The following is a 25,798-nucleotide window of genomic DNA, read 5'->3' on the forward strand; positions in this document are numbered from 1 at the left end:
GTGGCTGCCCGCCGGCCGTGGCTCAGAAGCTGGACTCGGGCACGGCCGGGTGGCGCAGGGACCCCGCCGGCTGCCGTCCCCGCTGCAGTGTGGCTCCAGGGGGACCCCGGGTGGGCAGGTGGGGCCCCCCTACGCCCCTGCCCAGGGAGGCCGAGCGCTGCAGGCCCCCCTCGGGGCGCCGGGGCAGGCTAGCCGAGCTCTGCGAGCGTGCCATGGCCACCAGGTTGGGGGACAGCTGGACTGGGGGGACACCCGCATCCCCCTCCGGTCGTGGCAGTCCAGTGTGGCGCAGGCCCCCCGGCCCCTCCCCGCTCCGCCCTGGGCTGCTCTGGCTTTTGGGGGGCAGGCGCAGGGACCCCTCAGCACCAGCACTGGCGGCTCGCCGCAGCATGGGCACACGGAGGGGCTGGCGGGGGGCTCGGGGGGTGCCTGGCTCCTCCTGCCCCTTGCCAGGCTGTTTCGGGGGGCTGGCTGGCGCAGGGCTGGGGGCTGGGGGGGTGTCAGGGCCGCTCTCCCCACCTGTGCCGAGTGGGAGCAGGGAGCGGCGGGTGCAGCGGGGCCGGCGCCCCGACTCCAGGTAGGCCACCAGCCCCCCCGGCCCCCCCAGCGGGCCACGCTCCTTGCAGGCGAAGGACCAGCGTGGGGGAATGGCCCGGGGGGGGGCACTGGCCGGCGAGAGCTTGACGCTGAGGCTGCGCCCCTGGACACCCCGCACCAAGGGTCTGGCATCGAAACCACCTGCAATTAAAAATATGGTAAGCGGGAGGGGCGGGGAGCCACCCTGGGGTGCTGGGGTGGGAGCGCAGCATCACCTTTCTCCGGGGCAGCCGGGGCATCGGGGGTGCCAGGTGGGGACGGCGGGGTGGCTGGGGGACACGGAGCCGTGGTGGCCCGCGTGCTGCCACCCAGGCGGGCCAGCCAGTGATCCGAGAGCGAGGAGGCAGTGGAGCCTGCGGGAGCGGGAAGCTGGGCTGGGCTGCGGGGTGAGGGGTCTTGCTGTGCCCCCAACCCTTGTGGTCAGCGTGTGTGTGACGGCACATGCGTGCCTGTTCCTGCATGTGTGCGCAGGGGCATGTATGTGTGTGACACTGTGCATGTGCACATGTGCACACTTGGCTGTGCTCTGTGTTCGCGTGCCTGCCCACAGTACCACCCGTGCGCAGGTGTGCATGTGTGTCCACGTGCATGTACATGCAGCTGTGCTCTGTGTGCATGTGCTGAATGTACACACACATTTCGCTCTGCAGCACGTGCATGTACCACACTGCGTGCATGTGCATGCGCTCAGCCGTGCCGTGTGAGTGACCGTGCATGTGCACCTACCACACTGCTCACACATGTGTCTGTAAGTGTGCGCATTTGGCTGTGCTGTGTGTGCCCACATGCAGCGGCATGCATGAGCACATGTGCAGACTGAGCTATGCTGTGTGCGTATGCGCCTGCCACACTGCCCGTGCAAGGTGTACATGCATGTGCAGCTGTGCTGTGTGTGCGTGCATACATGTCTTCCTGCCATACAGCCCATGCATGGGTGTGCACGCATGTCTGTCTGCATGTGTATGCAGCTGTGCTGAGTGCATGTGCATCAGTGCTGTGTCTGCACACCACACTGTGCACGCGTGCAGCTGTGCTCTGTGCACACACGTGCTGAATGCACACGCATCTGGCTCTGCTGCGCGTGTGGGCACACGTGCACTTGGCTGTGCCATGCGTGCCCGGGGTCGTGGCCTTGGGGTGCAGGGAGGTGGGGGTACTCACCCCTGACGGAGCTGCCGGCTGACCACGCGGGCACGGCGTTGCGGCGCTGGTAGAAGAGGATGTAGGCGCTGCGGGTGCTCACCTCAGCCTCCTGCACCCCCTCCACCCTGCTGTCGTCGTAGCTGTACCACTGCCCATCCAGGGCATTGCAGCAGTAGGCTGGGGGCAGGAGGTGAGGGGGAGACAGAGGGAGTGAGGGGGGGATGTGGGCTCTGCCCTGTAACCCCCAGCCCCAGGGTGCAGTGGGTAGCATAAGCCCCACAGCGCAGGGGCAGCCTGGGGGGCGCAGGACACTGCTGGGGGGCACAGCCCAGTTCCAGGCCTGCCCCGGCATGGATGCACCAGGACCCTGTGCCCCCTGTTCCCCAGCCCCCCTGTGCTATGCCCCATGGCACACCACCCTGCAGCACCCCCAAACCCCACGCCATGCCCCACACCACAGCCGTGCAGGGTCCCCCAACCCAAAGCCATTCCACATGGTACACCTCCTTGCAGTAACCCCAAGCCCCACCCCATGCCCCATGGCACAGCACGATTTGCCCCCAAACCCCATGGCATACCCCCTGCAGTGCCCCCAAACCCCACACCTTGCCCCACAGCACACCGGCTGTCCCCCATCTTGCTCCCACCCCCTGAGCCCCCCATGCTCACCAGTGTAGTGGCCGCCCTGCATGCTGCCGTGGTGGTTGCAGACGGCGTACAGGTCGTAGAGGTAGTCGCGGGGGCAGCTCGGGGGCAGGCAGAGGGGGGGCTGCCAGGGCGCCCAGCGCCCCAACAGCTGCCCACCGGCCTGGCCCCGCTGTGCCACATGGGGGGCCATGTCGAGACCCCGCAGGGGGAACCTCACCAGTGTGGTGAGTTTGTGCCGGTGCTCAGCCACCTGGCGAAAGCGCTTGAGGTGGATGATGAGGATGTCAGGCAACGTCCAGAGGCTCAGCTTCACCGTGCCCTGCTGGGGCACCTTGCAGTGCGGGCAGCGCCAGGCGTCATCCGGGGCCAGCTGGGGACACCACATGCCACGGCCACCTCCCTCCCCAACACCCCCCCTGCCACCTCCAAAGCCCCCCTGTCACCACAAGCACCGACAGCCACTGTGCCGCGGCGGATTTGCCGGGCGCAGGCAGGGTGCGGGCAGAGCGCCCGGTACCTGCTCCTCCTTGGTGTAGAGCTGGAAGCACTCATCCAGCGTGCAGCTGTGCTGCTGCCGGTGCGCTTGCTGCTGCAGCCGCACGCTCTCGGCGTCCTGCACCACCTCCTCCTGGATGTTGCCGAAAAGGCTTGGGGGAGGGGGCAGGGGGTGACAGGACACGGGGGATCAGGAAGGGTGACCTGGATGATGGGGTGTCCCCCCGCCACAGGTGCAAGGGACTCACCGCTCTTTGGTGCTCATGTCCCACTCCACTGTCAGCTTCACGTGGGGAGGGCCACCTGCCCCGCTCAGCTGCAGGGCTCTGGGGGGCAAGGACGAGGTGAGTTGCCCCCAAACCCCCCTGTCTCCATGGGGTCACCTCCATGCCAGCCTCCAGCGGCAGGCAGGGACAGCCACCACCCCCGCCCCAGCGCAGCACCCAGAGCAGAGACCCAGTGCCCAGGGAGTGTGGTAGCACCCATAGTGACACCACTGGCCACACAGTGACACTGTGGCCAGCCACAAGGACACCTTTGGCCACCAATGGTGACACCACAGCCACCCACAGGGACACTGTGACCAGTCACAGCAACACCACTCGCCATCCCGGGGGGGTGAGGAGACATCCTGGGGACAATTCTGTCCCTGCAGCACCCTTACCTGTCGACGGCAGGGTGGCAGAGAGGGCGGGGGTCCTGCGGGGACAGGTAGGCGCAGGGGGCCGAGCCCCCAGCCAGGCGGATGCGGAAGAGGGCTCCCGTGCCCTGCAAGGGGAGAGGGGGCTGTGGGGCTGGTGGGGGGCAGAGCCCCCCCTGCCCTCCGGCAGCACCTGTGCTTTGTGACATGGGAGAAAAATGTCGCCAAAAATCAGGTTTCTTTGATCCCCATGTTTGGGCTGGCAGGGGACTCCCCCCAGGACGGGGATGCCGCGCTGGGGGATGACCTGTCCTACTGGCTGCGGTGTGGTTGGGGGGCAAGGGGGCGGCACAGGGACACCAGAGCCTGTGGGATGGTGGCACCTGGGTGCTGGGGAGGCTCTGCGGTGGGAGCTGGGTGGCACTGCGGCCACCCATAGAGATGCTGTGGCCACCCATGGTGACACCATTGCCTACCTGCAGTGACAATGAGACCACCCGCACAGACACCACAGCCACACACTGTGGCCACCCATGGTGACCAGCTAAAGGGAGACCACTGCCACCCACGGTGACACTGTGGCTGCCCACTGTGAATGCGACCACCCACTGGGACAGCATGGCCACCCACAGTGACTATAAGCCACCAACACCAAGAGCACACACACCCCTAGGGCCACCACAGTCACCCACAGTGCCACCTTGGCCAACCATGGTGACCCTGCAGCCAAGCACAGCTCCACACATGGTCACCCATGACTCCACCAGGGCCACCCAGGGCTCCATGATGGCCACCCATGGAGACACCAGGGCCACCCATGGAGAGACCACAGCTACCCAGGGCTTGACCAGGGCCACCCATGGAGACACCAGGGCCACCCATGGAGACACCAGGGCCACCCATGGAGACACCAGGGCCACCCACGGCTCCACCAGGGCCACCCACGGCTCCATCACCACCACAGCCGTGATAGCAGCAGGTGCCAGCAGCCCCAGCTGAGCATGCCCTGGGAGGGGACAGCAGTGCCCCACCTCCAGCTCACCTGTGCCCGCAGCTCCCCCCGCAGCAGGGCCCGCAGCTGAGCCAGGATGCTGTGCTGGAGCTGCTCCCAAGAGACACCCCGCTCCTCCCGCAGCACCAGCGGTGGCCCGAACCTGGGGACAGCAGGGGACAGCCGGCTGAGGGGGGACACCCCCAAGCCCCCTCCCCCCGGGGGGTCAGGAGGGGCGGCAGCGCTCAGGCAGGGCTGGCGGGTACCTGGCGAGCTGGGGGCCGGTGCCCGCCGTGTTGCAGAGCAGCAGCAGGATGCGGCCGGCCGCCCCGCGGTGCAGGCAGTCGGAGGAGCGGGCGGCCGCGGGCGGCAGGCGCTGCCCCTCGGGCTGGGGGGTCCCGGGGGAGGCGGGCAGGCTGCGGGGGCACCCTGCGGGCAGGGCAGGGTGAGCCCCGGCCCCCCACACCGATGGGGGGCAGTTAAGGGGCTCTCGTTTAGCGCGGGTGTGAATTAGTGTGCGGGAGTTAATTAGTGTGCGGGAGTTAATTAGTGCGTGGGGTCCTCCAGGCAGAGCGGTGTCAGTGTGGTGTCTCCTGCCCGCCCACAGCACTGCCCCCCGCGCCCCCAGGCCTCCCACCACCCAGGGCATGGCCTCCGCCAATCACGGCAGCGCACACCTGCCTCCAACCAATCACGGCAGCGCACACCTGCCTCCAACCAATCACGACTAAAGATCTCAGTTTCCCACCAATCCCAGCGGCGCGCAGCTGTGCCTGACCAATCCCAGCACTCACGACACCACTCCCTTCCCCCAGTCAGGGCACACCTCAGCCACCAATCACATCGAGGGCTTCCCCCACCTCCCACCAATCCCCGTGCACAGCTCCCACCCCAGGCCGCTCCCAACCAATCCGAATGGTGTGGGCAGGCAGCACCAGCCAATCGGGGAGGGGGGGGCGGTACCTGCACGGCGGGCAGGGGGCGGCTGGAAGGCGTAGAGGGGCGCCCCCTGCCCCGCAGCACCCAGCTCCTCTGTGTCACCCAGGGAGCGCAGGAAGCCCCGCGGGGACACCTCGGCCAGGATCACCTGCGGGACAGCACCCAGCGGCCTCAGCACCCCAAGGGGTGGCCCGGCCCCCCAGCTCCCCCCCCCCCTCCAGCCCCCCGTTACCTGCTCCGGGGGGATGCAGCCCTCCCGCGCCACCATCTCCCGCAGCTGGGCCACGGTGCCGAGCAAGGGTACGGCCAAGCCCACCCGTACGAACCGCCAGCGCTCACATTGCAGCACCAGAGTGACGTTGAGAGCCCTGGGGACACCGCGGGGACACGCACGCACCTCAGCGGGGGTAGCCGTCATGGGCTGTGCTGAGGCCCGATGTCGCTCATGACCGCGCTGGATGGACCCCGTGCCCCACTGTGGCCACCACAGCAAACACCCATCGGACACTGCTCCTGCGGGGGCAGCTGTCACCCATCCCCGATGCTGCCACCACTTCCCATGTTAATGATTTACCCCAAAATATGCAAATTACCCTGGCTGGTATGCCCTTCCCCCTGCCCCGCCAGGCAGCGGACGTGATGCTGGCCGCGCCGGCGAGCGGCTGGGGAGGCACAGGACTGGGCTCACCTGGTCTGGCGCAGCGGGATGGGCAGGGAGATGCACAGGAAGGGGTCGAAGGTGTTGCTCTGCTTCAGGCAGTGAGGGCACGTCAGGGAGGACCTGCGAAACACAGCCCGGGGGCGTCACCAGCGCGGGCATGGCACCCTCAGAGACCCGCACCTTGGGGCTACGGCGCCCTGCCACCAGCACCACTCATCCTGGGTACCACATCCCGAGTGCTGCATCCTGCGGGGCTTGGGTGGCCCCAGCATCACACAGGGTTTGTGCAGGCTCCTGCCAGGGCAGGGCACCACAGCCCATCCCACCACAACACCCTCCCAGTACCCCCATTCCCAGCCTGCCGGCAGGGTTGGGATAACAGCACCCTTCCCGGGGGCTGCCGGCTCTGCCCACCCAGTCCCTGCCATGGCACAGCCACTAGCTCCAGGGGAGCCCTGGGGACAGCAAGGGGGGACCCATCCGCTCTGCTGGGGGCATGGGCCACTGGGGAGGAGCACGTTCCCCCGCCCCTTCCTCATCCCCCACAGCATCCCACAGGAGATGCTCCACCAAACCTCAGTTTAAAGGAAATTTTAATGTCAACCACCACCTTACCTCCTATTTCTTCTTAATTAATTTTTATTTCTTTCTTTTTTTCCTCCTTTTTATTCCACAAAAAGGGGGGAAAATAAATTAAAAAAAAAACAACAACAAACAAATAAAAATCCTGAGCCCTTGTTATCTGTCACCTTAAAAGAGCCACTGAGCTCCCCGGGAAGCAGCCACACAAATCAATAAATCCTTTTGCACACAGACGGCTCTGGCACGCAGAAGGGTGTGCAAGTGTCTTTTTTCATACAGGGTGAGGGATTACTTGAGGGAGGAAGGACTTGTGATGCCAGAAGTGTCCCCTCACGCCCGCGATGCCGTGGCATGGGGGCAGGGTAGCCAGATGCTGCCCACCCAAGCCTCCCATGAGTGCCAGCCAGATGAACACGTGGGGTGTCCCATCACCCAGATGTGGGGACCCACTCCCGGGATGCAGTTCAGACCCTGCTCTGGACCAGTCCTTAATAAACCAACTCACCCTGCCCAGCCAGAAGTCACCCAGCCCATCACCCCCTCTCTGCTGCACCCCCACAATCCAACACAGCTCCGTCTAACTGCGCTGCTCCCGGAGCTTCCCAGCTTATTCCTGGCATAAGGCAGGAGCCCCAGGGCTGCAACAGGGGTGGGGAGTGGGCAGGACACCCCACTCACTGCTGCAGGGATTCGGGCTCTGACCCTCCCCGTGTCCTTCTTGGCACTCACAAAAATATTTGCTGGCATTGAATCAAACTAAGAAATGCCCTGAACCCCCTTGCTCGGCATTTCACCCAGCGCTGTGGCTGCCCCACCTGCGGGGGAAGCAGCTCCCAAGCCTGGGCTAGGTGGGCTGGCTGGCTGGAGCCCCCCTGCAGGGCTACGCGCTCCCCAGCTCACCCCTTCCCTGGGCTCACAGGGTCTGGCCACCCATCAGCGAAGCCCCCCCAGTGCTGCCTGGAGCTGGCAGGAGGCTGAAGCCCCCAGCCGGGCAGGTCCCAGCCCTCCCGCTCACCTGTACTGGGCCTGGAAGTGGCTCTGCACGAAGCTCTGCCCACCGGGATGCTGGGCGGCTGGCGAGGGGCTGCCGGCACCGCTGCCCCCGTCCTCGCTGGGCTGTGGGGGCAAGAGACAAGGCAGGTGAGTGCAGTGCCGGGGTGTCCTGTGGGGGCTGGGGACATGTGCCAGTGAACCAAGCCCAGCTTCGGTGTCCCCACGGCACCAGGATGGGCTGAAGGTGATGCCAAAGTGACCCCCTGCCTGGCACGCACCAGCCCGGCACTGCTGTCCCCTCCGGGCTCCCTGTACGCCTTCTCCTGGGCTATGTCCCATCCACCAGCCAACACGGGGTGCTAAGGGTTAACCCCCCTGCCTGCATCCCTGCCCCAGCACCAGCCCATGGGCAGGGGGTCTGCTGTGGCAAGACCCCCAAGGGCCACCCAATGCAGTCTGGCGACTGCAGCTCCCGGACACCGAGGAACTGGAGCTGGGAACGAGGAACTGGAGCTGGGAACGCAGTCCATCCTGGCTGAAATCCTCCAGGAGGGAAGTCCTGGGCAAGGCAGCTGGGTGCCTGCAGCAGCCCCTCCAGCAGGGGAATGCTTGGGCGGGGGCAAGCTGGTCCCCCACAGCATCCCCCCCAAAGAGCCCCAGTACCCCCGGGCACACCCTGCAGCATGGGCAGCCCCGACAGGGAGGTGCCCACAGCACCCTGGCACCCACTGTGCAGGCAAAGGCACCCATGGGTGCTGGGAGCAGCCGTGCTGTGGGGAAGGCTGGGGCAAGGGTGGGATGGTGCAGGGGGCAGTGACCATGCGTCTGTGTCCGTCTGTCTGTCCCTGCAAGACGAGCCCCTGGAGCCAGTGTGCGCGTTCCTATGCATGCACCTGCCTGAGGCAAACAGGACTGGGCACAAATTAACCGCATGCAAATCACCAGACCCAGGGATCTAAAAAAAGCCTTGGCTGGCGCGATGCCCTCCCAGGCAGCTGGGCCAGCGTGGGGCTCAGAGCCGCCCAGAAAACCAGCCCCGGTGCTGCCCGTCTCCCCCGTGCCTTTACCAGCCGCATGCCCAGGCGTGGCACCTGGCACAGCACCTGGCACGCCAAGCCCAGGCACAGCACCCCAGCGTGGCACCCCAGCATGCCAAACCCAGGCATGGCACCCGGTACACGGCACGCTGAGCCCAGGCACAGCACCCAGCACCCCGACTGCCCCGGAGCTGGGCTTTCAGGGGCCACGTGTCCGGCGCAGGCGGTGGGAGTGCTTGCTCCACCACCTCTCCCCATGTCACCACGTCTCCTGGCTCAGCCCCGGGCAGTGGGGTGCCCACCTCCCCTCCCACACCACCAACACCCGACCCCTCTCCGGGCCTGACACACGGGCACCCTGAGCCACCGCAGCCACAGCTGGGTCCCCACAAGCCCGTGGCACATCCCTGAGCAACACCAGGGCCCCTTCCCCAAGAGAATCCAGCTGTTCTGCGGGCCGGACACTGCTCGGGGTGGGCGAATAAGGGAGCCCTCTCTCCATGCCCCCTGCTTGGTGCACTGAAGCACAGCCTCTGCTCTCCCTGCTCTCAGCAGGGACTGACCCCGAGGACGGTGCCGCCAGGCTGCCCGTGTCCCCGCCGCTCGCTCCCAGGGCTGGCACAGGATCCTTTCCTCTGTCCCAAGGAAAGGCAGGACCCCCGCCTGGGGAGGCGGCTGCTTTTCTCAAATTTGGGGGACTCCAGCACTGGCTCCAGCAGGTGAGATGTGCCCCAGGGACCCCAGCAAGAGCCAAGTCCTCTGCTCCACTCCACAGGGAATGGGGACACTGGGACACAACCATGTTACACAGCCAGACGTGCCTGGTTAGGAAAAACCTCCTGCCCTGGGAACTGCGGGGAGCGCCCGTCCCTGCTCACAGAGGACAGGAGTCACCGGTTTCACCACCTGCTACAGCCACGCAGAGCCCGACGGCAGAGGAGATGCTGCATAAGGGAGCCTCGGTAGCTCGGGAAAGGACTGGGCTATTCTGGGATAAGACAGGGAAGTTTTGGTGTTGCTGTGAGTGAGACTGAAAATCAATGAGGTATTTGGCTCATGGGAGGTGGATTTTCCTCGTACCATCTGCTGGCACCGAGTCCTGCTGAGCCTGACGTGTCCTTATGGCCTGCCCGGAGCCAGGGTCCATCTGGTGTGGCAGAGAGGGGACCTGGACAGGGTCTGTGTCCCACGTGACCCCCAAAAGCCAAGGGGGATGCCGCCTCCTCCTCCTCCTCCAGCCTTCCTGGCAGCCAAGCCTTGGTCCCTCCCTCGGTAGCCTCAGAGCCCACTGGGTGTCACAGCAGACACCTTGTGGGCACCCATCAAACATCCAGGAGGTATTTCCACCCCTGCAGCCTGCCCGGCTACAACCTCCTCAGCTTCTGCTTTCCACCAGCTGAGCTCCCCTGCTCGATGAGCCTTGGCACTGGCTTGGCCATCCCCCTCCTCCCCATCCTTCAGTATCTGCACAAACCCTCCTCCCCCAGCCCATGCTACCCAAAACCGGGGCAGGCACGTGCATGCCCACCTCCCACCAGACACTTCAAAGCAATTTATAGACTCACAGCCCCCACTGGGCATCCCATCCCCAAGGACATGGGTGCACAGGCACCACTCAGATGGTATCCCCCACAAGGAGCCAAGACTGGAGGATGCCAAGCAAAACCAAGGATGCAGTGGGGACACAAAGGGTCCTGTCCCCAGAGCCAGGCAGCTGCTGCAGGCATTGCCACCGCACCACCTGCCGTGCAGGCAGCCGAGGGCACCGTCGGTGTCACACCACAGCCCATGGCACACACTGGCACCTCGCATTTCACAAGAGAACAACGGGACCTGCCCGCTGCCAGGCTCCCCCAAACAGCCTGGGGTATCTGCGTGGCCCAGGGAAAGGCGGGCAGGGCTGAGGATGGCTCAGCTCAGCGCAGGGATGGCTGCAGTCCCCTGGGCAAGCAGGGCTGGAAGCCACAGGGCTGCCCCAGCCCAGAGGCTTTGGAGATGGGCACCACAGCCAAACCCTCCCACCTGGGACAGAGCCATGCCCACGCGAGGCTGGTGGCTGGGCAGGTGCTGCTTGCAGGGACCCCAACCTGCCCCCCCCGGCCACAGCCGCAATGCCCCAAGCTGGGGACAAGGAGGATGAAGCTGTTCCCAGGACCCCCGTGCCCAAGACGGACATCACCCTGAAGCAGGGGCAGCACGCTGCTGCGCCGAGCCAACGCGACAGACGCCGGCTGCACAAACCCATCCGCTGCAACAGGCAGCGCCCCGGCGGGCAGGCAGCCAGCAGGCAGGGCCAGGGTGATGCCGCGAGCGCAGATGGATGGAAGGAGACTTAATTACTCGTTTTGCCAGCAGCAAAGCCGCTGCGCTGTAATTACAGCGGGCTTAGCTGGAGGTGGGGAGGGACCGGGGAACCAGATTTCCTCCTGACTGAGCAACACCAAGAACCAGGGTGCCCACCAGAAACGGGGTGCTCCATTGGATGGGCTCCTGCCGACACCCCCGCTCTCCCAGCACCCCAAGCACCGTGCCCAGCCCCGCAGCACCCAGATCCCACCACCGCCCTGCCCACACACCAGCCAAACCACATCACCCGCATTGCGGGTTGGGGGGACGAGCCCAGCACACCCCCTCCCAGGGCATCACGGCTTCTTCGGTTCCAGACGTGGCACAGACATCCGCCATGAGCCAGGGTGTGCTGCCACCCCGGCCGGGGCCACCCACCTCCTCGGGGACACGGGCCTGCAGGGCGGGGGAGGCGGCACCCAGGTCCTCGTGCATGCGGTCCAGCAGCCAGAGCAGGAACTCGAGGGCGTCGTGCTGCGCGTTGCCCCGAAACTGCGAGCTGTGCTTGGAGACGATGTTCTGCAAGAGATGGGCAGGGCGGGCGCTGAGCCTTGGGCCATACATACTCGGCACTAACGAACGGCCAGTTCATTAGCATCCATCATAAAAACCCATCCCAACCCAAACAGCATCTGCCCTCATCTTGCCTCTGCAGGGACACTGCGGCCGCACGGGGACAGCGGAGCAGCGGGGACACGGGCACACATGGCCGAGCAGCAGCTCGGTGGCCCATCAACGTGATGTCTCAGCCCTCAGCTGCCGGGATGAGGCTGGAGGGGGACAGCTTGCTGCAGGTGAGGGGACAGGGCGCATCCCAACACAGCCCACACAGGGAAGCCCAGTCCAGAGGCACCCACCAGTGTCACCTGCCCTGTGCACGCGGCGTAATGCCCAGCGTGGGGATGCTCCAGCCGGCAGCAGCTCCCCCCAGGCCATGCCTGCCCTTTGCCCCCCCACCAGCAGCCAGCCTAGTGCCTCCCCCATGCCGCAGCCCCCCCGGGCAGGCAATGCTGGCAGCACCAGCCCAGCCACCAAAGACCCTAGAAGAGACAAGGGATGCTCATATGGTCAAGCAAAAGCGGCAGAAGGGAAGCCCCTGAGCAAACCTCCTGCATCCCAAAACTGGGGATGCTCAGCCCAGCAGAGCCTGGCACTCAGCACCCTCTGACTGAAGCACAGCAGGTGAGCGGGGAGGGAGACCAGGGATGTCCCTGATGGAGCCGCATGCTGGGGGTTCCCACCAGCCCCCGCTGAGGGCAGTGCTGGGGAGGGAGTGCTGCCAGCCCTGCCAGGCTCTCTCCCTGCACCCAAAGCCCTGCCAGCTGCCCCTGCCCAGGGCTGCCTTCTGCTCCCCACCTCTCCTCCTCCCCCTGGCTCTGCAGGGAGGTGTGCTCACTGGGCTCCCCGAAGCATCCCCCCACCTCCCCCTCCCCTTGCCTCCACCCTGGGACGTGCAGCTCCGTGCACAGCCCAGGAATCAGGTCTGGGGCAGCCACAGGCTGATGAAACCACCGCATGCTCCCTGCGGGCACCCTGCCCTGAAGCCCAGGTCCCCGTGCCACTCGCCGCACAACTTCACCCGTGCCTGGATCAGGTCCCACCGCCCTGGCCCCCCACCAAGCCACCAGCCACGCCACAGCATTTTGGCTTATCAGCATTCATTTTCCTGCCAGGTGAGCGCTGCAATGCCCTTACAGGGGGCTCCCCCCTCACCGGGGGCTGTGGTGACCACAGCGGGGCTGGGAATGCCATGGGGCTGAAGTGGTGCCCGGGAAGGATGAGCCCACCAGCATGTCATCAGGCCACCGAGCCAGTGCTGAAGCTGGCTCTTCAGCCAAGTTAGCCAAGGTCCCAGCAGGGCCACATGCCTGGGTTTCAGGTGGCCCCAGGGGGGCTCAGCTGTGGGTATGTGCTGCCAGCAGATGCCACCCACCCGTGAGAGCTGCGTCAACAGCTCCCGGGGGAGCGGTGTGAGCCTGGGTGAGTCCCTGACCCCAAAATGCAGGTGGCATGGGGCTGGGAATCCCACTCCCGGCAGGGAACCCAGGGAGGGTGCCCAGAGAGCACCCAGGAAGGCAGAGCTGGGGGTCCCCAAGGACTCATCTTCAAGCCTGGGCCAACAGTAGCTGCTCAGAGACAGGAAAGGGCAATTTTAGGATCTCAGTCCCAAGCCCTGCACGAGGAGTGAGAAACCCCAACCAGCTATGTGGATTTCAACCAGCTGATGCTGTTTAACCCTAACCATCCATGCTGCTTTTAACCAGCACAGTTAAACAGGACCAGCTGGGCAGAGATCAGACCTCCAGCATCACCAGCTAACACCCTGAGCCCGTATCTCCCCCAGCCCCCCCCCCCCCCCCCCCCCCCCCCCCACTAGCCCTGCTCCCAGAGCACAAGCATCCTGGTACAAGCAGAGGGAGCAAGGCCACCACGGATGAGCTTCAAGCGGAAAGAGCTGCAAACTCAGCTCTTATTTTAAAAATCTTATGTAGGCTGATATATTTAAAAAAAAAAAAAAAAAGTGGAAATTCATGGAAGATGCAGATAACCACCCGGAGGGAGGTAATTCAAAGTGAAGGCTGGAAGCTTTGTTTGGTTTTGGGTTTTTTTTTTTCTCTGGGCCTAAGGAATGTGTGTGTTCGGGAGCAGAGGGCACAGAAGCCCCGTGCCCTGCACTGCCAGGGCTCGTTACTTTGCTATGAGGAAATTAAAGGCAGTGAGCTCCTGCAGGAGCGCCCATTGCACCCTGGCAGTCCCTGTGGGGTGGGTGCTGCCACCCTCCAGGCAGGTCCCCTGGGAAAGGGGGGCACAGCAGTGGGTACCCCAGCCCCTGCCCATGCCACAGGTGCCGGCAGCACCACCAGGAGCCCTGACCCGGGATGGGGCCCGGCTTCCCAGCAGCTCCCCCGTGCACTTTGCAAAGTTACCTGCAGCAGCAGGTCCCCGCTGAAATGTCACCCGCAGACCCGTGCCCCCACGCGGGGAGCTGCGATGCCAGGCTCGAAGCACTGCCCTGTGCCCGATACCCTGTCCTTGTCCCCATGCTGGGCGCAGGGCCACAGCGTGCTGTGTGGCACCCAGCACGGGTGTGACGCACCCAGTGACAGGGCCTGAGGCCACTGAACTGGGCGCCCAGGGCACCATCCTGCCCTACCCACCCGCACGGACAGCACCTGCCCATCCTTATGGCTCTGTGGGGGGCTGGGGTGGGGGTCTCGCCTGCCCAGGGAGGTCAGAGCAGGTGAAGGCTGCCCAGGCAGAGGTGGGTGACGGCAGTAGGGCTGGGGGTGTCTGGCAGGGCAAGGTGATGTGAGCAGGGGGTGCCAGTGGGTGCTGAGGGCAGGTGGGGGTGCCCGTGGGGGCTGTGGGAAGGGGTGCCGTGGGGATGCATAGGCAGAGGATGCCAGAGAGTGCTGCAGGTGGGCAGGGGGATGTCAGTGGGGGGTGCCAGGGGGTGCTGTGGGCAGTGGGATGCCGTTGGGGGGTGCCAGGTGGGCAGGGGTGCCAGTGGGTGCTGGTGGGGGCTACTGATGGGTTCTTGGGGCTGAGATGCCAGTGGACTCTGCAAGCAGGTGGATGCTGGTGGGGGGTACTGGTGGGCTCTGCAAGCGGGAGGATGCTGGTGGGGGGTACCGGTGGGTTCTTGGGGCTGGGATGCCAGTGGGTCCTGCTGTGGAGTACCAGTGGGCTCTGTGGGTGGGGGGATGGCAGTCGGTGCTGGTGGGGGGTACCAGTGGGCTCTGCAGGCAGGGGCATGCTGGTGGGGGGTACCAGTGGGTTCTTGGGGCTGGGATGCTGGTGGGCTCTGCAGGCAGTTGGATGCCGGTGGGGGGTACTAGTGGGTGCTGGTGGTGGGTATTGGTGGGCTCTGCAGCCGGGGGGATGCCAGTGGGGGGTACTGGTGGGTTCTTGGGGCTGGGATGCTGGTGGGCTCTGCAGGTGTGGGGGGGATGCTGGTGGGCTCTGTGGGTGGGGGGGGATGCTGGTGGGTGCCGGTGGGGGGTACCGGTGGGTTCTTGGGGCGGGGATGCTGGTGGGCTCTGCAGGCAGGTGGATGCCCGTGAGGGGTATCGGTGGGCTCGGCGGGCGGGGTTGCCGTCGGGGCGGCGGGGCCGTACCTTGAACTCGGCGGAGAGCTGCGGCGTGTAGTCGCGGGTCCAGAGGGCGCGGACGAGCGCGGCCAGGCGGTGGGTGACCTCGGCGCGCGCCCCGCGGGCGCGGTACCGGCCCAGCGCCAGGAACTCGGCCAGCGGCGCCGTGTTGCTCAGGCACTGCACCACCGCGTTCATGAAGCAGGTGTTGCCGTGGTTCCGCAGCCCCTGCGCGCCCGGCGGCCGCTCCCCGCCGCCCCCCGGGGCCGCCCCGCCGGGCCGCCGCCGCCGCCGCTCCCCGCCGCCGCCCCCCCCGCCCCGGAACCCCCCCTCGTCGTCCTCCGGGGCGGCGCGGCGCCTCCCGCGGCCCCCGGCCAGGCGCGCCCAGGTGCGGAGCAGCCGCCCGGCCAGGCTGCCCAGCGAGCGCAGCGCCCGCCGCCGCCGCCCGCCCCCCGCCGCCCCCCGCGGCCGCCCCGCCGGGCTCCCCACGCCGCCCCGCCGCCGCCCCGGGCCGCCGCCGCCGCCCCCCCCCGCCGCGCTCATGGCCCCCGGCGGCCGCCGCCCGCCCCCGGCCCCCCCGGCCCCGGCCCCGCGGCGGCGCGCATGGCCCCGGGCGGGCGCTGGGCACCCCCCGCCGCCGGTGCCGGTGCCGGTGCGGGGGCCGGCGGGGCCGGGCGGGAGGTTTTGTGCGCGGCCGGCTCCTCCCCCGGCCGGGCTGGCTCTGGGAGAGGGAAGGGAGCGGGAGGAGGAGGAGGAGGAGGAAGAGGAGGAGGAGGGAGCGGGGAGCTGCTGCCGCGGGCGGCAGAGCCGGCCGAACCCCGGCGTCCCCAGCATCACCGCGGGGTGCCCCCGCCTGCCGCCCCCAGCATCACCACAGGGTACCCCTGCCTGCCCCCAGCATCGCGCTGGGGTACACCCACCTGCTGCCCCCAGCATCACCCCGGGGCACCCCTGCCTGCCCCCAGCTTCACTTTGGGGTACACCCACCTGCTTCCCCCAGCATCACCGTGGGATACCCTGCCTGCCCCCCCAGCATCACCCCGGGGTACCCTCCATCTGCCCCCAGCATCATCCCAGGGCACCCCCACCTGCCCCCAGCATCATGCCAGGGTACCCCCCACCTGCTGCCAGTATCACCCTGGGGTATACCTGCCTGCCTCCCCCAGCATCACCGTGGGATACCCCATCTGCCCCCAGCACCACCCTGGGGCTTTCCCAGTAGTCCCAGCCATGCCCACTGGTGCTGCTCTCAGCATCACCCCAGGGTGTCACAGCGTCACTGTGTAGTGCCCCTGTCCTGCACCTCTGGGTGCTCTTAACTGGCACAGGGGGACAACGTCACCTCTGTGCTCACCACACCGATATTTTGGGACGTAACGTGGCTCCCTCCCCACAGAGCCACAAAACGAGGGTGGCCAGCCCAGCACTGGCAGAGCCCAGAGGCTTTGGCCACCTCCTGCCCACCCCGCACTGGCTGGCACCCTGTGTGGGTGCTGGTTTGGGGGCCGGCAAAGCCTGGCTCCCAGCTGTAGGGACCAGCCCCGGAGCCCTCCCTGTACAGCGTGGCCGCGAGGGAGGCAGGATGGTCGAGGCCACCAGGTCAGTGACCTGCTCTCCACCACAGAGGAAACCCACCGTGGTTTTTACAGGTGGTTTTCAGCCGGATCAGCCCCCTGGTCCAGCTGGATCCGTCCCATGGCACCATGCCGGCACAGGGAAGGGGGCTGCAGTGGGCCTGGCTGTTTCTGCAGCAAATCACCCTCCGCTCAATTGCAACCCAGCAGCAGCACGTTGCGCTTCAAACAGCTGCAGGAGACTTAAATCCCCCAACCCAGTGTGGCCGCGTGGGGCTGGGACCCACTCGCCTCTACCAACAGCCCTGACACTGACTCTGGCCCAGGGCTGCTCTGGTGGCTCCACAAGGTGCTGAGACAGCCCTGAGTGGGGACTGGAGGCAGCAGGGCTGCCCCGTGAGCCGGCCAGCCCAGGCACACCTTGGGCAGCTGCCGTCGTCCTTTGTCAGGGCCAAGGGGCTGGCAAGGGACAGAGTAGGCAGGAGGTCCCTCTGCCAGGCAGGGGTGCCACTCAGTGTCACCTTGCTGCAGGGCAGGAGGGTGGCAGTGGCCCCATTGCAGCCGAGTGGCTCTTCTCTCCCCAGGGAGCTGCTGAGGCTGGTGCTGAGCTGGGGAGGGGGTCCCTGGGGGGCTGAGCTTGCCTGTGGGTGCTGCGGGTGCTCTTCCATCTCTGCAGGTCTTGGCAGCCTCCAGCAGCATCTCCCTGTGTCCTGGGGAAGGGTCTGCTGTGCCAGGCACCTCCTCACTGCCTGCCCTGCCCTGCAGAGGAATGGGGCACCCACGAGCACCCCAGGCATGGGGACACAGTGCAAGCACTGCCCTGGGTGCAGCTGGTGGTGATGCGGGGTCAGAAGAGATGGGGCAAAATGACGGAGGAAGGGCCAGGAGGTGCTGTGGGATGTCATGATCCCTTGTCCCCACGGGACAGCGTGTCCCTGCGCTGTGGGTGTGAGTTCGAGCAAGGTGGTGGCAGGGAGACGGGACCTCCCCAGGGGACGCCAGGCTGGTGGCCGTCAGTGTGGTGGGTGGCAGAGAGGCAGCAGGCAGGCACGGGCAAAGGGCTGTGTGCTGCCGCTGGGGCCAGACGTGATCTCAGACAAAATCCATCATGGCCTGGCGATGCTGAGCAGATGGAGGCAGAGCAGCTGCCCGCGCATCCTCTGGGGACAGGTGGCCCAGGGTGCTGGCGGGCTCAGGAGCTGCTGACTCAGAGAGGAGAGGAGACTGAGCCCAGCTGAAGTTTTCCTCCTGACCGCAGCCAGCCCTGATGGCTGTGGGATGTCCCCTGAGAGCCTGGCGTTGGTAGGAGGCCCCCCCATCCCCCCTGCCAGGCCTCCTGGGGAAGCAGCCCCCTTCTAGGAGCTGTGCAGATCATCCTGGGGGGCTGCCACCCTGGGACCAGCCTGGGCACTCGGTCTTTCCTCTCCTCCCAGTGAGATGGGAATGAAGGGGGGATGCAGCCCTGCCTGGTGGGATGGGGTGGACCCTCCTGTGCCCTGGGGGATCCGCTCCTGGCTTGGCAGTGCTCGGAGTGGGCAGGCTGCTGGGATGCAGTGCAGCAGCCCCAGGCAGGATCTGGCCCTGGAGAAACCCCTCTGCACCATGTTGACTTGCTGCTCTAGCCTGGCTAAGGAAAGTTGCTGGCGCTGCAGGGGGGTCTCACTGTCTCAGGCAGTCAGGGAACGGCATCAATGGTGAGCCAAAACTCCAGCTACAGACACCTCCGTGCTTGGTGGTTTGTCTCTCAAACTGGCTCTGCACCCATGGTTCAAGTTCTTTTCTCAGCATCCTCCTGGCCAGAGTGTGATGAAATCCATCTTTACAAAGCCAGTATGTAAACTACTCCTTTTGGAAAGGCATCCTTAAATTAGGCTCCCTTCTGTACAGAGGTCACAATCCATAAAGCAAAGTCCCACGTGCTCCCTGGGACCCCCAGCCACCCCCATGGCCCTGCTTACTTCACCATCCTGCTGCAGAGCCCTAGGAAATGGAAACTGGAGTCTACTGAAGCTTTTGCATCAGGATACAGGGATTTTTTCTATCTGAATTATTTAACAAAGGTGGGTTGTGCTTCACACAGTGTGGGCAGAATGAAGTTTATCGAATCTAGAAAGCTCCTGGCTCACTGAAAAGAAAAGTACTTGTTGTTTCTCCCTAGTTGGTTTTGGCTGGACACTCAAGCCCAGCAGCATCCCACATGAGCCAAAACAGCAGTGGTGGGAGCGAGAGAGGGAATCCGAGCAGGGCTTAATGTTGAATTAAGTGGAACCAGAAATCCAAAGCAACTTGATAATGAAAGCAAGAAAAAGACTTAAAGAAAAAGCGAGGGGAGCCAGAAACTCACAGAGGCAGGAGCCTGATTGAGAGAGTCGGATCAGAAACCGGTGTTTGTGAGGAGGGGATGGATAGGAGGCGAGACTTGATGAACACATGAAAGGGAAAATCTCAAATGAGACAGTGAAATAGCGTGAAGTCAAAAAAAAAACCCCAGACCTGCCAGAATTAGAAAGTATTAGATCCTGAAAGCGGCTCTCCTGGGGACCCCAGCAACCTGCAACAAAGTGTGGCAGCTAAATAGCATCGAGAGCCTCTCTGATCGCCAGCTGCCCCCCACAACGCTACGCATAGGGAATATTAACAGCACACGTCAGCCAGCGACTTTAAACTCTGCTCGGATTTTGATGTAGCAGCACCTTTCCCAGCAGCGGGGCGCAGGTCGGCGGCGGCACAGCCCGGCTCCGGCAGCAGGCAGTGATATCTTGTTGACAGGTAACGCCACGTTATTCCGATCCAAAGCAATTCGCACGCTGGAGTGAGCGCCAGGAATGCTCGCTGTGCTCACCTTCCTTTCAATAATACCGTATTTACAATCTTCCCTCTTCAAATCATTCTCAACGCGGTGCCTTCCTATTCAGGCTAAATCAAATATTTATTGGCGCTGCAGCACGCCGGCAGCGCTGGGTTGCGTCAGCACTTTTTCCCTAAAATGCCTTTTTTGGGATCTCTTGCCTGTCTCCAGCTTCTGCCTTCCAAGCTGCTGGTTTCTCTGTACCGGGCTTAGACTTTGGAGCAAATTTGGGGTGGGGAAAATCTAAACATCAAATGCAAAGAGAGGGGGGAAAATGCTTGCTTGCTATCATGGAAAATTGCTTGTTATGGCATGAACTGTCCTGGTGGCCTTGGACACCAGACGGCTGGGATGAATATAAAAACAAGGACAGTTTTGGTTTGATTAGGGAGACGCAGTGACAGGACAGCACTAGAAGAGTCTCCTCTGGCTGGGCAAGAGTCTCTACACTAGAGAGGCACTTGGGTATTAGGATGAGCGCAGGAAAAAAATCCTGAATATATCTGAGCTGAGCTGATTCAGGCCCAGCGGAGATCCATTTTCATGCTGCCAAATCACAATGACAATAAGAAAAAAGGGAAAACTTTGTACATGCTCACTGGGCCTTGCCATAGGACAATGTTTTCTTTATTAAGCCTCTCCCGCTCTCTTGGCACGGGCTGGGAACATCTGTGTGGCGGAGTGGAAACATGCTTTCAACAGCCCCCTGCTGCGGCCGGGGCTCGCGCCCTGCGGGCAGGTGAGGGTGAGCTGGGGGGAGACAAGGTGGGTCCGGGAGAATCAGCATGGTCTGGCTGCTGCCCACACCACTGCCCATCCCACTGCCCATCCCGCTGCCCATCCTGCTGCCCACACTGCTGCCCATCCTGCTGCCCACACTGGTGCCTGTCCTGCTGCCCACACTGCTGCCCACACTGCTGCCCACACCACTGCCCACTGTTGCCCATCCCACTGCCCACACTGCTGCCTGTCGCGCTGCCCACACTGCTGCTCGTCCCACTGCCTGCACTGCTGCCTGTCCTGCTGCCCATCCCTCTGCCTGCACTGCTGCCCCAGCACCGGGCAGATTGGGGTGGCAGTCTCGGCACAGGGCTTTGCAGGCTTAGGTAAATGGCAAGAGCTTTCTGCCCGTGAGCTAGGGCGAGCGAAGCCTGTGGTGGTTTTTAAGAGATTCTTGAAGTCCCAAGGAAATTTGTAACGCCGGTCTGCTGGTGAAATAGGGCTGATTATCTGATTGCGTCGTTATGGGGAGGATGATTACAGAATCTCCAGCAACCCCCCATCGAATGGTGACACGCAAGGTTGTGACTCAAGGCAGAAAGAGAAAGCTTCCCCGTGCAGAAGACACCTCCTTATTCAGCTCTCAGACTATAATTGAATTATAGATAGCAAACTAAGTTATTTAGTACCCTATTAAAGATGCATGGGTCCTGCCTTTTTTTGGGAGTATGTTTGAGGAGGAATAGCATCAAGGCAGGTAAATGCTGCTGTTCCAGGGATCTCACATCGTGCTGATGAATAGCAATGAACATGCTCCATCGGTTTTGAACATGAAAGGCCAGCAGATAACCCTGAGCTGCAGGAACTCCTGCACTTTGTTTGCAGCAATTTTGCTTTGTTTTTAATGCATATGTATGGTTCCTGGCTGCTTCACTGAGCAGGTATCTCCGGGCTCTTTTCACCCATTATCCCCTCTGAACTAAGATGATGTGATCTCTGCAGCAGGCACTGAAACCGGGGGTGGGAAGGGAAGAGCCGAGCCCCGATACAGCGGCGGTGAGCAGGGCTTGTGCTGCGCAAACTGCCCGGGGCTCTCCCAGGTGTCACGGCCAGGCTGGGGGAGCTCAGAGGATTTGGGTGGGAACCAGCCTCCCACCTTGCCTGTCTCCAGGATAAACAAAACCATCTTGCAAAGCTACGTCCATTAAACTCCATCTTTGCTCAGCCGGGAACCTCATTTTTTGCTGGGGGACTGGGAAGGCACTGGTTTGGTGCTGGGAGGCAGGACCCCCTGCTCCTTCTGGGGACGGGGCTGGCCAGGGAGCACCGGCAGAAACCCAGCTTGCTGCAGGGCGAGGTACGTGGGCGAGGAGGGATGGGGAGCTGATTCAGGTCTGACGTTAAGTGGGTCTCCAGAAACTCAGCAAAGAGCCAGTGGCCAGGGAAGGTACATCCAGGTGGATGAGGAAGCTGGAGGCTGTAACAGGCTGCAGCAGTCTCCCCCTTTCCCGGGGGAGCTCACACAACCCGAGACCCCAGCCACCCCCACGGGGCAGGGCACGGACACAGCGCTCGGCAAGGCTCTCCATAAAGCCATCGCTTGTGGCCAGGCACCGCTGGAATTCCTCACGGGTCTCCCAGCAATCCACGGCCTGGCTGGCCGGAGATGCCGAGACACCGCAGAAAAGGAGCACCTTCTCCGGAGGGCTGGCAATGCCGCCCTGCCTCAGGCTCTGCCAAGCCCCAGCGCCCGGCCCAGCTGGCCTAGAGGCTGCTGGAGGAGAGCCGAGCCAAACGCTGTTATTCCCTCAGCGCCCCGCTACCTGGCAGAGGAGAGCCCAGGTAACTGGGGGAAGAGGTCAGGATGCACCTGAGCAAGCCCTTAGAGGACCTACGAAGTCCAGACTGCTTGGGAATCGCGCAGGGCAGCGGTCCGAGCCCCAGGGAGCGAGCAGAGATGCCTTGCTCAGCGCCAACAGACCCAGGGGTGCTTCCTGCCAACCTTTGCTCAAAATCCCATTGTTTAGAGCTGCGACACTACGATGGCTTTGCCCTGCAATCTCCAGCAAGATGTCCGTGCTGTGACCTTTCTTGGCAATCTCTGAGTACACCGAGTTCCCCCAGGGCTTGTCACCCACGTTGAGCCCGGGGCTGGGCTCCTCCTCTCCTGCGCAGCTGCCCACCCCAGCTTGTGTTCGGGCTCCTGCTGGGATGAGCACCGAGCTATCCATTTCCACACAAGCAGATGCCCCGAGGTACTGAGGGATGTGCAAATCAACAACAACAAAAAATTAACTTCAGATGCTAGTGTGTTAAAACCCCTTATGGTGAAGCTTTTGTGCTGAGGACAGAAAAGCAAGAAGGGTGCTGCGAGCCTTTCTGCGGGGCTGTATGTCAGCGGTGGCCTGAGCCCAGGAGGAAGCAGCTCGCAGAGGGGGAATGGCATCAGAGGGCTGGTTAGAAGCCACATTCTTGGTGGTAAGAGGCTCTGATCCCAGCATTGTGCTGTGCGTTAATGGTAACAGCTAGAAACCTGGTCTCCCATCTCCCGGCCCAATGCCATAAAGCCGATGACTGTTTTGCCAGAGTCAGCCATCGCTGGTCTGTTTTAACATAACTTTCCTTCCCCCCCCCCCCCCCCCAACAATAAGGATCATAAAGCCATTTCCAAAACCCAGCACATGCCTGATTTTCACTGACATTCCCTTCATCCCCTCCCACAGGCCCACAGGGACCAGAATTTAACTCCACTTTAACATCGCTGGCATCCATCAACACAGCTTAAGGGAGCTTGGTGCCACCGTGGTGCCCACGCACTTCTGTCCTGCCCCTGGCTGCTCCTCCTGCTGATGAGAATTCAGTAGATGCAGGGGCAGAGATGTCGGGAGTGTATGCAACAGGTATGCAAACATGCCTTCTGCTAGCGACACCCCTTTGCTTTTGCTGATACGACAGGATCGACATCAGCTCCCTTTGCCTTGGCAAGAGCGGGCCACTGACCCTCCCCAGCGCTTTATGGTAATTGCACAGTCATTACAGCCGATGCCATGCACGAGTGTTACAAATCTCCATTATTAACCGGGCCGTTCTTCATCACTAATGATAGCGTAATGAACACATTCATGCTGTAAAATACAATGTGCCTGCCGTCAGGCAAATGCATAATGGGGAAATTTGTGACTGCGGTTCATGTGTTCCAAACACAACCTGACTTCTGGCGGAAGAGCAGCACAGGTTGCTCTGCATCTCTGCTTCTTGCCATTATTCATGTAGGTCACATCCATTTGTAAAGCTCCGGGGGCTCCCTGGGGACCCCGGCTGTGCTGGTGAGGAGCATGTATGGCTCTTAGCACTTGTGTGAGATGTGCCGGGAGGGGCAAGGTTGCGCTGGGGGAACAAGCGCTGCCAAGCTGCTGCATGGCTGAGCACTGCCGGGAAAGCAGACGAGCTTGTCAGCGCCTGGCTCAGCCACGGGGATCCATCTTTTCCAAATGCACTAACAGACTGAAAGGTCACACAGCTCCTTGCAGTCACAGCCTGCGTGGTTATCGCCTCTATTTCCTATACAGTAGCGCCCCAAATCATCTACCCCGACAGCAGCAAGGATGTGAGGGCACAGCTTTGTGCACGGACACCAGGGTGGGGGGCCTAACACAGCGCAGTGTGCACACTGGGCCATAGGACGGGAGATGCTGCAGCGCACTGCCCACCACCCTGCGCCCTGACCAACATCGGCCAGCTGTGCTGGAGCACGTGAATTCAGCCAGTGTCCATGCTTAAAATTTGGGCTGGTTTCAATAAAGTGATGCTGCTTCACACTGAAAAGGAAGACAGGCAGGACACAACTTCTCCAAAGATTCTGCACTCTCAGTTTTCAAATCTGTAAGGTGACAAGACACAGAGCCTGAGCCTTCTGGCTGGCTGTCACAAACAGCAAGTGTGGTTTACCAGCCTTTACTCTCCCCGTGCCAGCTCCTGTCCTGCACAGAGTCAGCGGGTGATGGTGGCCAGGTGAGTCAGGAAAGTCTGTCTCACTTTGCTGCCTCTGAGCCACAAAGAACCAGCTAGTGAGGACGAGTGTGCAGGGGTTGGTCTTTATACCCCTGGACAGCCACACCAGAACAGGACTTTGGCTCCCTGACGGGTACGTGGATCCTCCTCCCACCTCTAATGACAGGTCTGGCAAGATCTGATGGGAGTGGAATTGCTTTGCCGATGTGGGACTCAGCCGGACAGTTACCTACATCTCAAAACCCTGCACCTCGGAGAGCACGGGGAGCTGGTGGTGACATGGGTCTTCAGGACGGTCTGCTTAGCTCTTACTTCTGTTTTGATTCCCCTAGCACAAGCACAAATGTTTTGCCTGTCTGTCCCACATTCCAGTGGTTTGATCCTGGCTTCCAAACCACAGCAAGCATTGCTGCAGAGCTTGTAAAACCTGCTGGAGTGTTTATCGCTGCAGAGCATCAAGTCTTGACTCCAAAGAGGAAGGAATGACTTAATTCTTTTGCTAAAGACTCCATCAATAAGGGCAGAGAGATATGAGCCAGAAGGAATATGACTTGCATAGTGTTTGATGGACAACACAGGTGCACAGATACCCTCCGAGCCAGTCCAAAAGGATCCACCCTTGTTGTGCTACAAGCAGTAAACATTTTTAGTGGCATATAAAGAATAATAAGCAATCATACCTTTAAATTCCTATCCCCCGTTGCCTACCAGAACAGCTAATACTATCAATACTGGCATGACAGTATCTAACTGACAGTGCCTTTAAATCATCATCATCTTCGTTAACTAAAACGTCTGTAAGCCTTAATATTACAGAATGCAACATTTTGCTAACATTTTAATTCATGACAGTATTCTCACAGACCTTCAATGCCTGCAAAAGTACTTACTTCACTTGAATCAGTTCACAGGCTGGCTGTCTACCCTGATCTTTAAACAGTATCTTGAGAGCTGTTGGTTTTAATACTAGATATGATACCAGGTACTCATTCTCAGACTAAATATGTATTTCATGCAAATTTGGAGCCCGTTTGAAAAATTAGCCCAATGACCAGGAATGCGAATGTGTCTAGCTGGAAACATCCAGGCATTTTATAGAAATAAGACTGCACTCTCACTCTTGAAAACCAGGCCCCTGAAGAGAGTTTTAAATTGGACAGTGCAAATGAAGAAGCTCCGACATCCTTGTATTCCTTTGAGAACACGGATTTAGAAGCTTGATTCAAAAGAACTTCCAGTTAAATGCTTGAGTTGGAGCTGAGGGTTTTTTCCTTAATCAGGACCAGACAAATTAAAATGAACACAGAAGACTGAATTTTCACAACAAGTTATTCATTAAAGGAAGGGACAGAAGGGGGTAGGGAAGAGAAAGAGAGACCATGTGAAAACAAGACAGCCCACAAAAATGAGCAGACATACAAGTAAAACTGTCAGGAAAGGTGGCAGTAACAACATGCAAGCGTTACAACAACAGCCAAGATG

The 25,798-nt window shown here is 62.2% G+C and overlaps 1 protein-coding gene across 1 annotated transcript; it reads right to left on the minus strand.

Moving 5' to 3' along the window:
- Window positions 1–6: 6 nt before the first annotated feature.
- USP43 (ubiquitin specific peptidase 43) lies at window positions 7–25,726 on the minus strand. Its single transcript, XM_080367048.1, has 15 exons — window positions 15,191–25,726; window positions 11,451–11,591; window positions 7,712–7,812; window positions 6,142–6,234; window positions 5,686–5,821; window positions 5,478–5,601; window positions 4,781–4,943; window positions 4,566–4,677; window positions 3,548–3,651; window positions 3,132–3,209; window positions 2,906–3,035; window positions 2,410–2,758; window positions 1,759–1,917; window positions 813–950; window positions 7–738 (listed from the first exon to the last, which is right to left on the minus strand). Exons 1-15 carry the CDS (start codon window positions 16,097–16,099, stop codon window positions 23–25), a joined length of 3,453 nt encoding a protein of 1,150 aa, XP_080223174.1. The 5' UTR covers window positions 16,100–25,726; the 3' UTR covers window positions 7–22.
- Window positions 25,727–25,798: the final 72 nt, after the last annotated feature.

This window comes from Falco punctatus (assembly GCF_963210335.1).
Source record: "Falco punctatus genome assembly, chromosome: 1".
Taxonomy (NCBI): Eukaryota; Metazoa; Chordata; class Aves; order Falconiformes; family Falconidae; genus Falco; species Falco punctatus.

Excerpts from the sequence above, each read along its gene's own strand:
- USP43 (XM_080367048.1), bottom strand. The coding sequence starts at position 16,099 with ATGCTGGGGGCAGCAGGTGGGTGTACCCCAGCGCGATGCTGGGGGCAG. Across the intron at positions 4,944-5,477 it reads GCCCCCTGCCCGCCGTGCAG|GGTGCCCCCGCAGCCTGCCC; the intron begins GTACCGCCCCCC and ends CCCTGCCCGCAG. Across the intron at positions 1,918-2,409 it reads GCAGGGCGGCCACTACACTG|CCTACTGCTGCAATGCCCTG; the intron begins GTGAGCATGGGG and ends TCCTGCCCCCAG.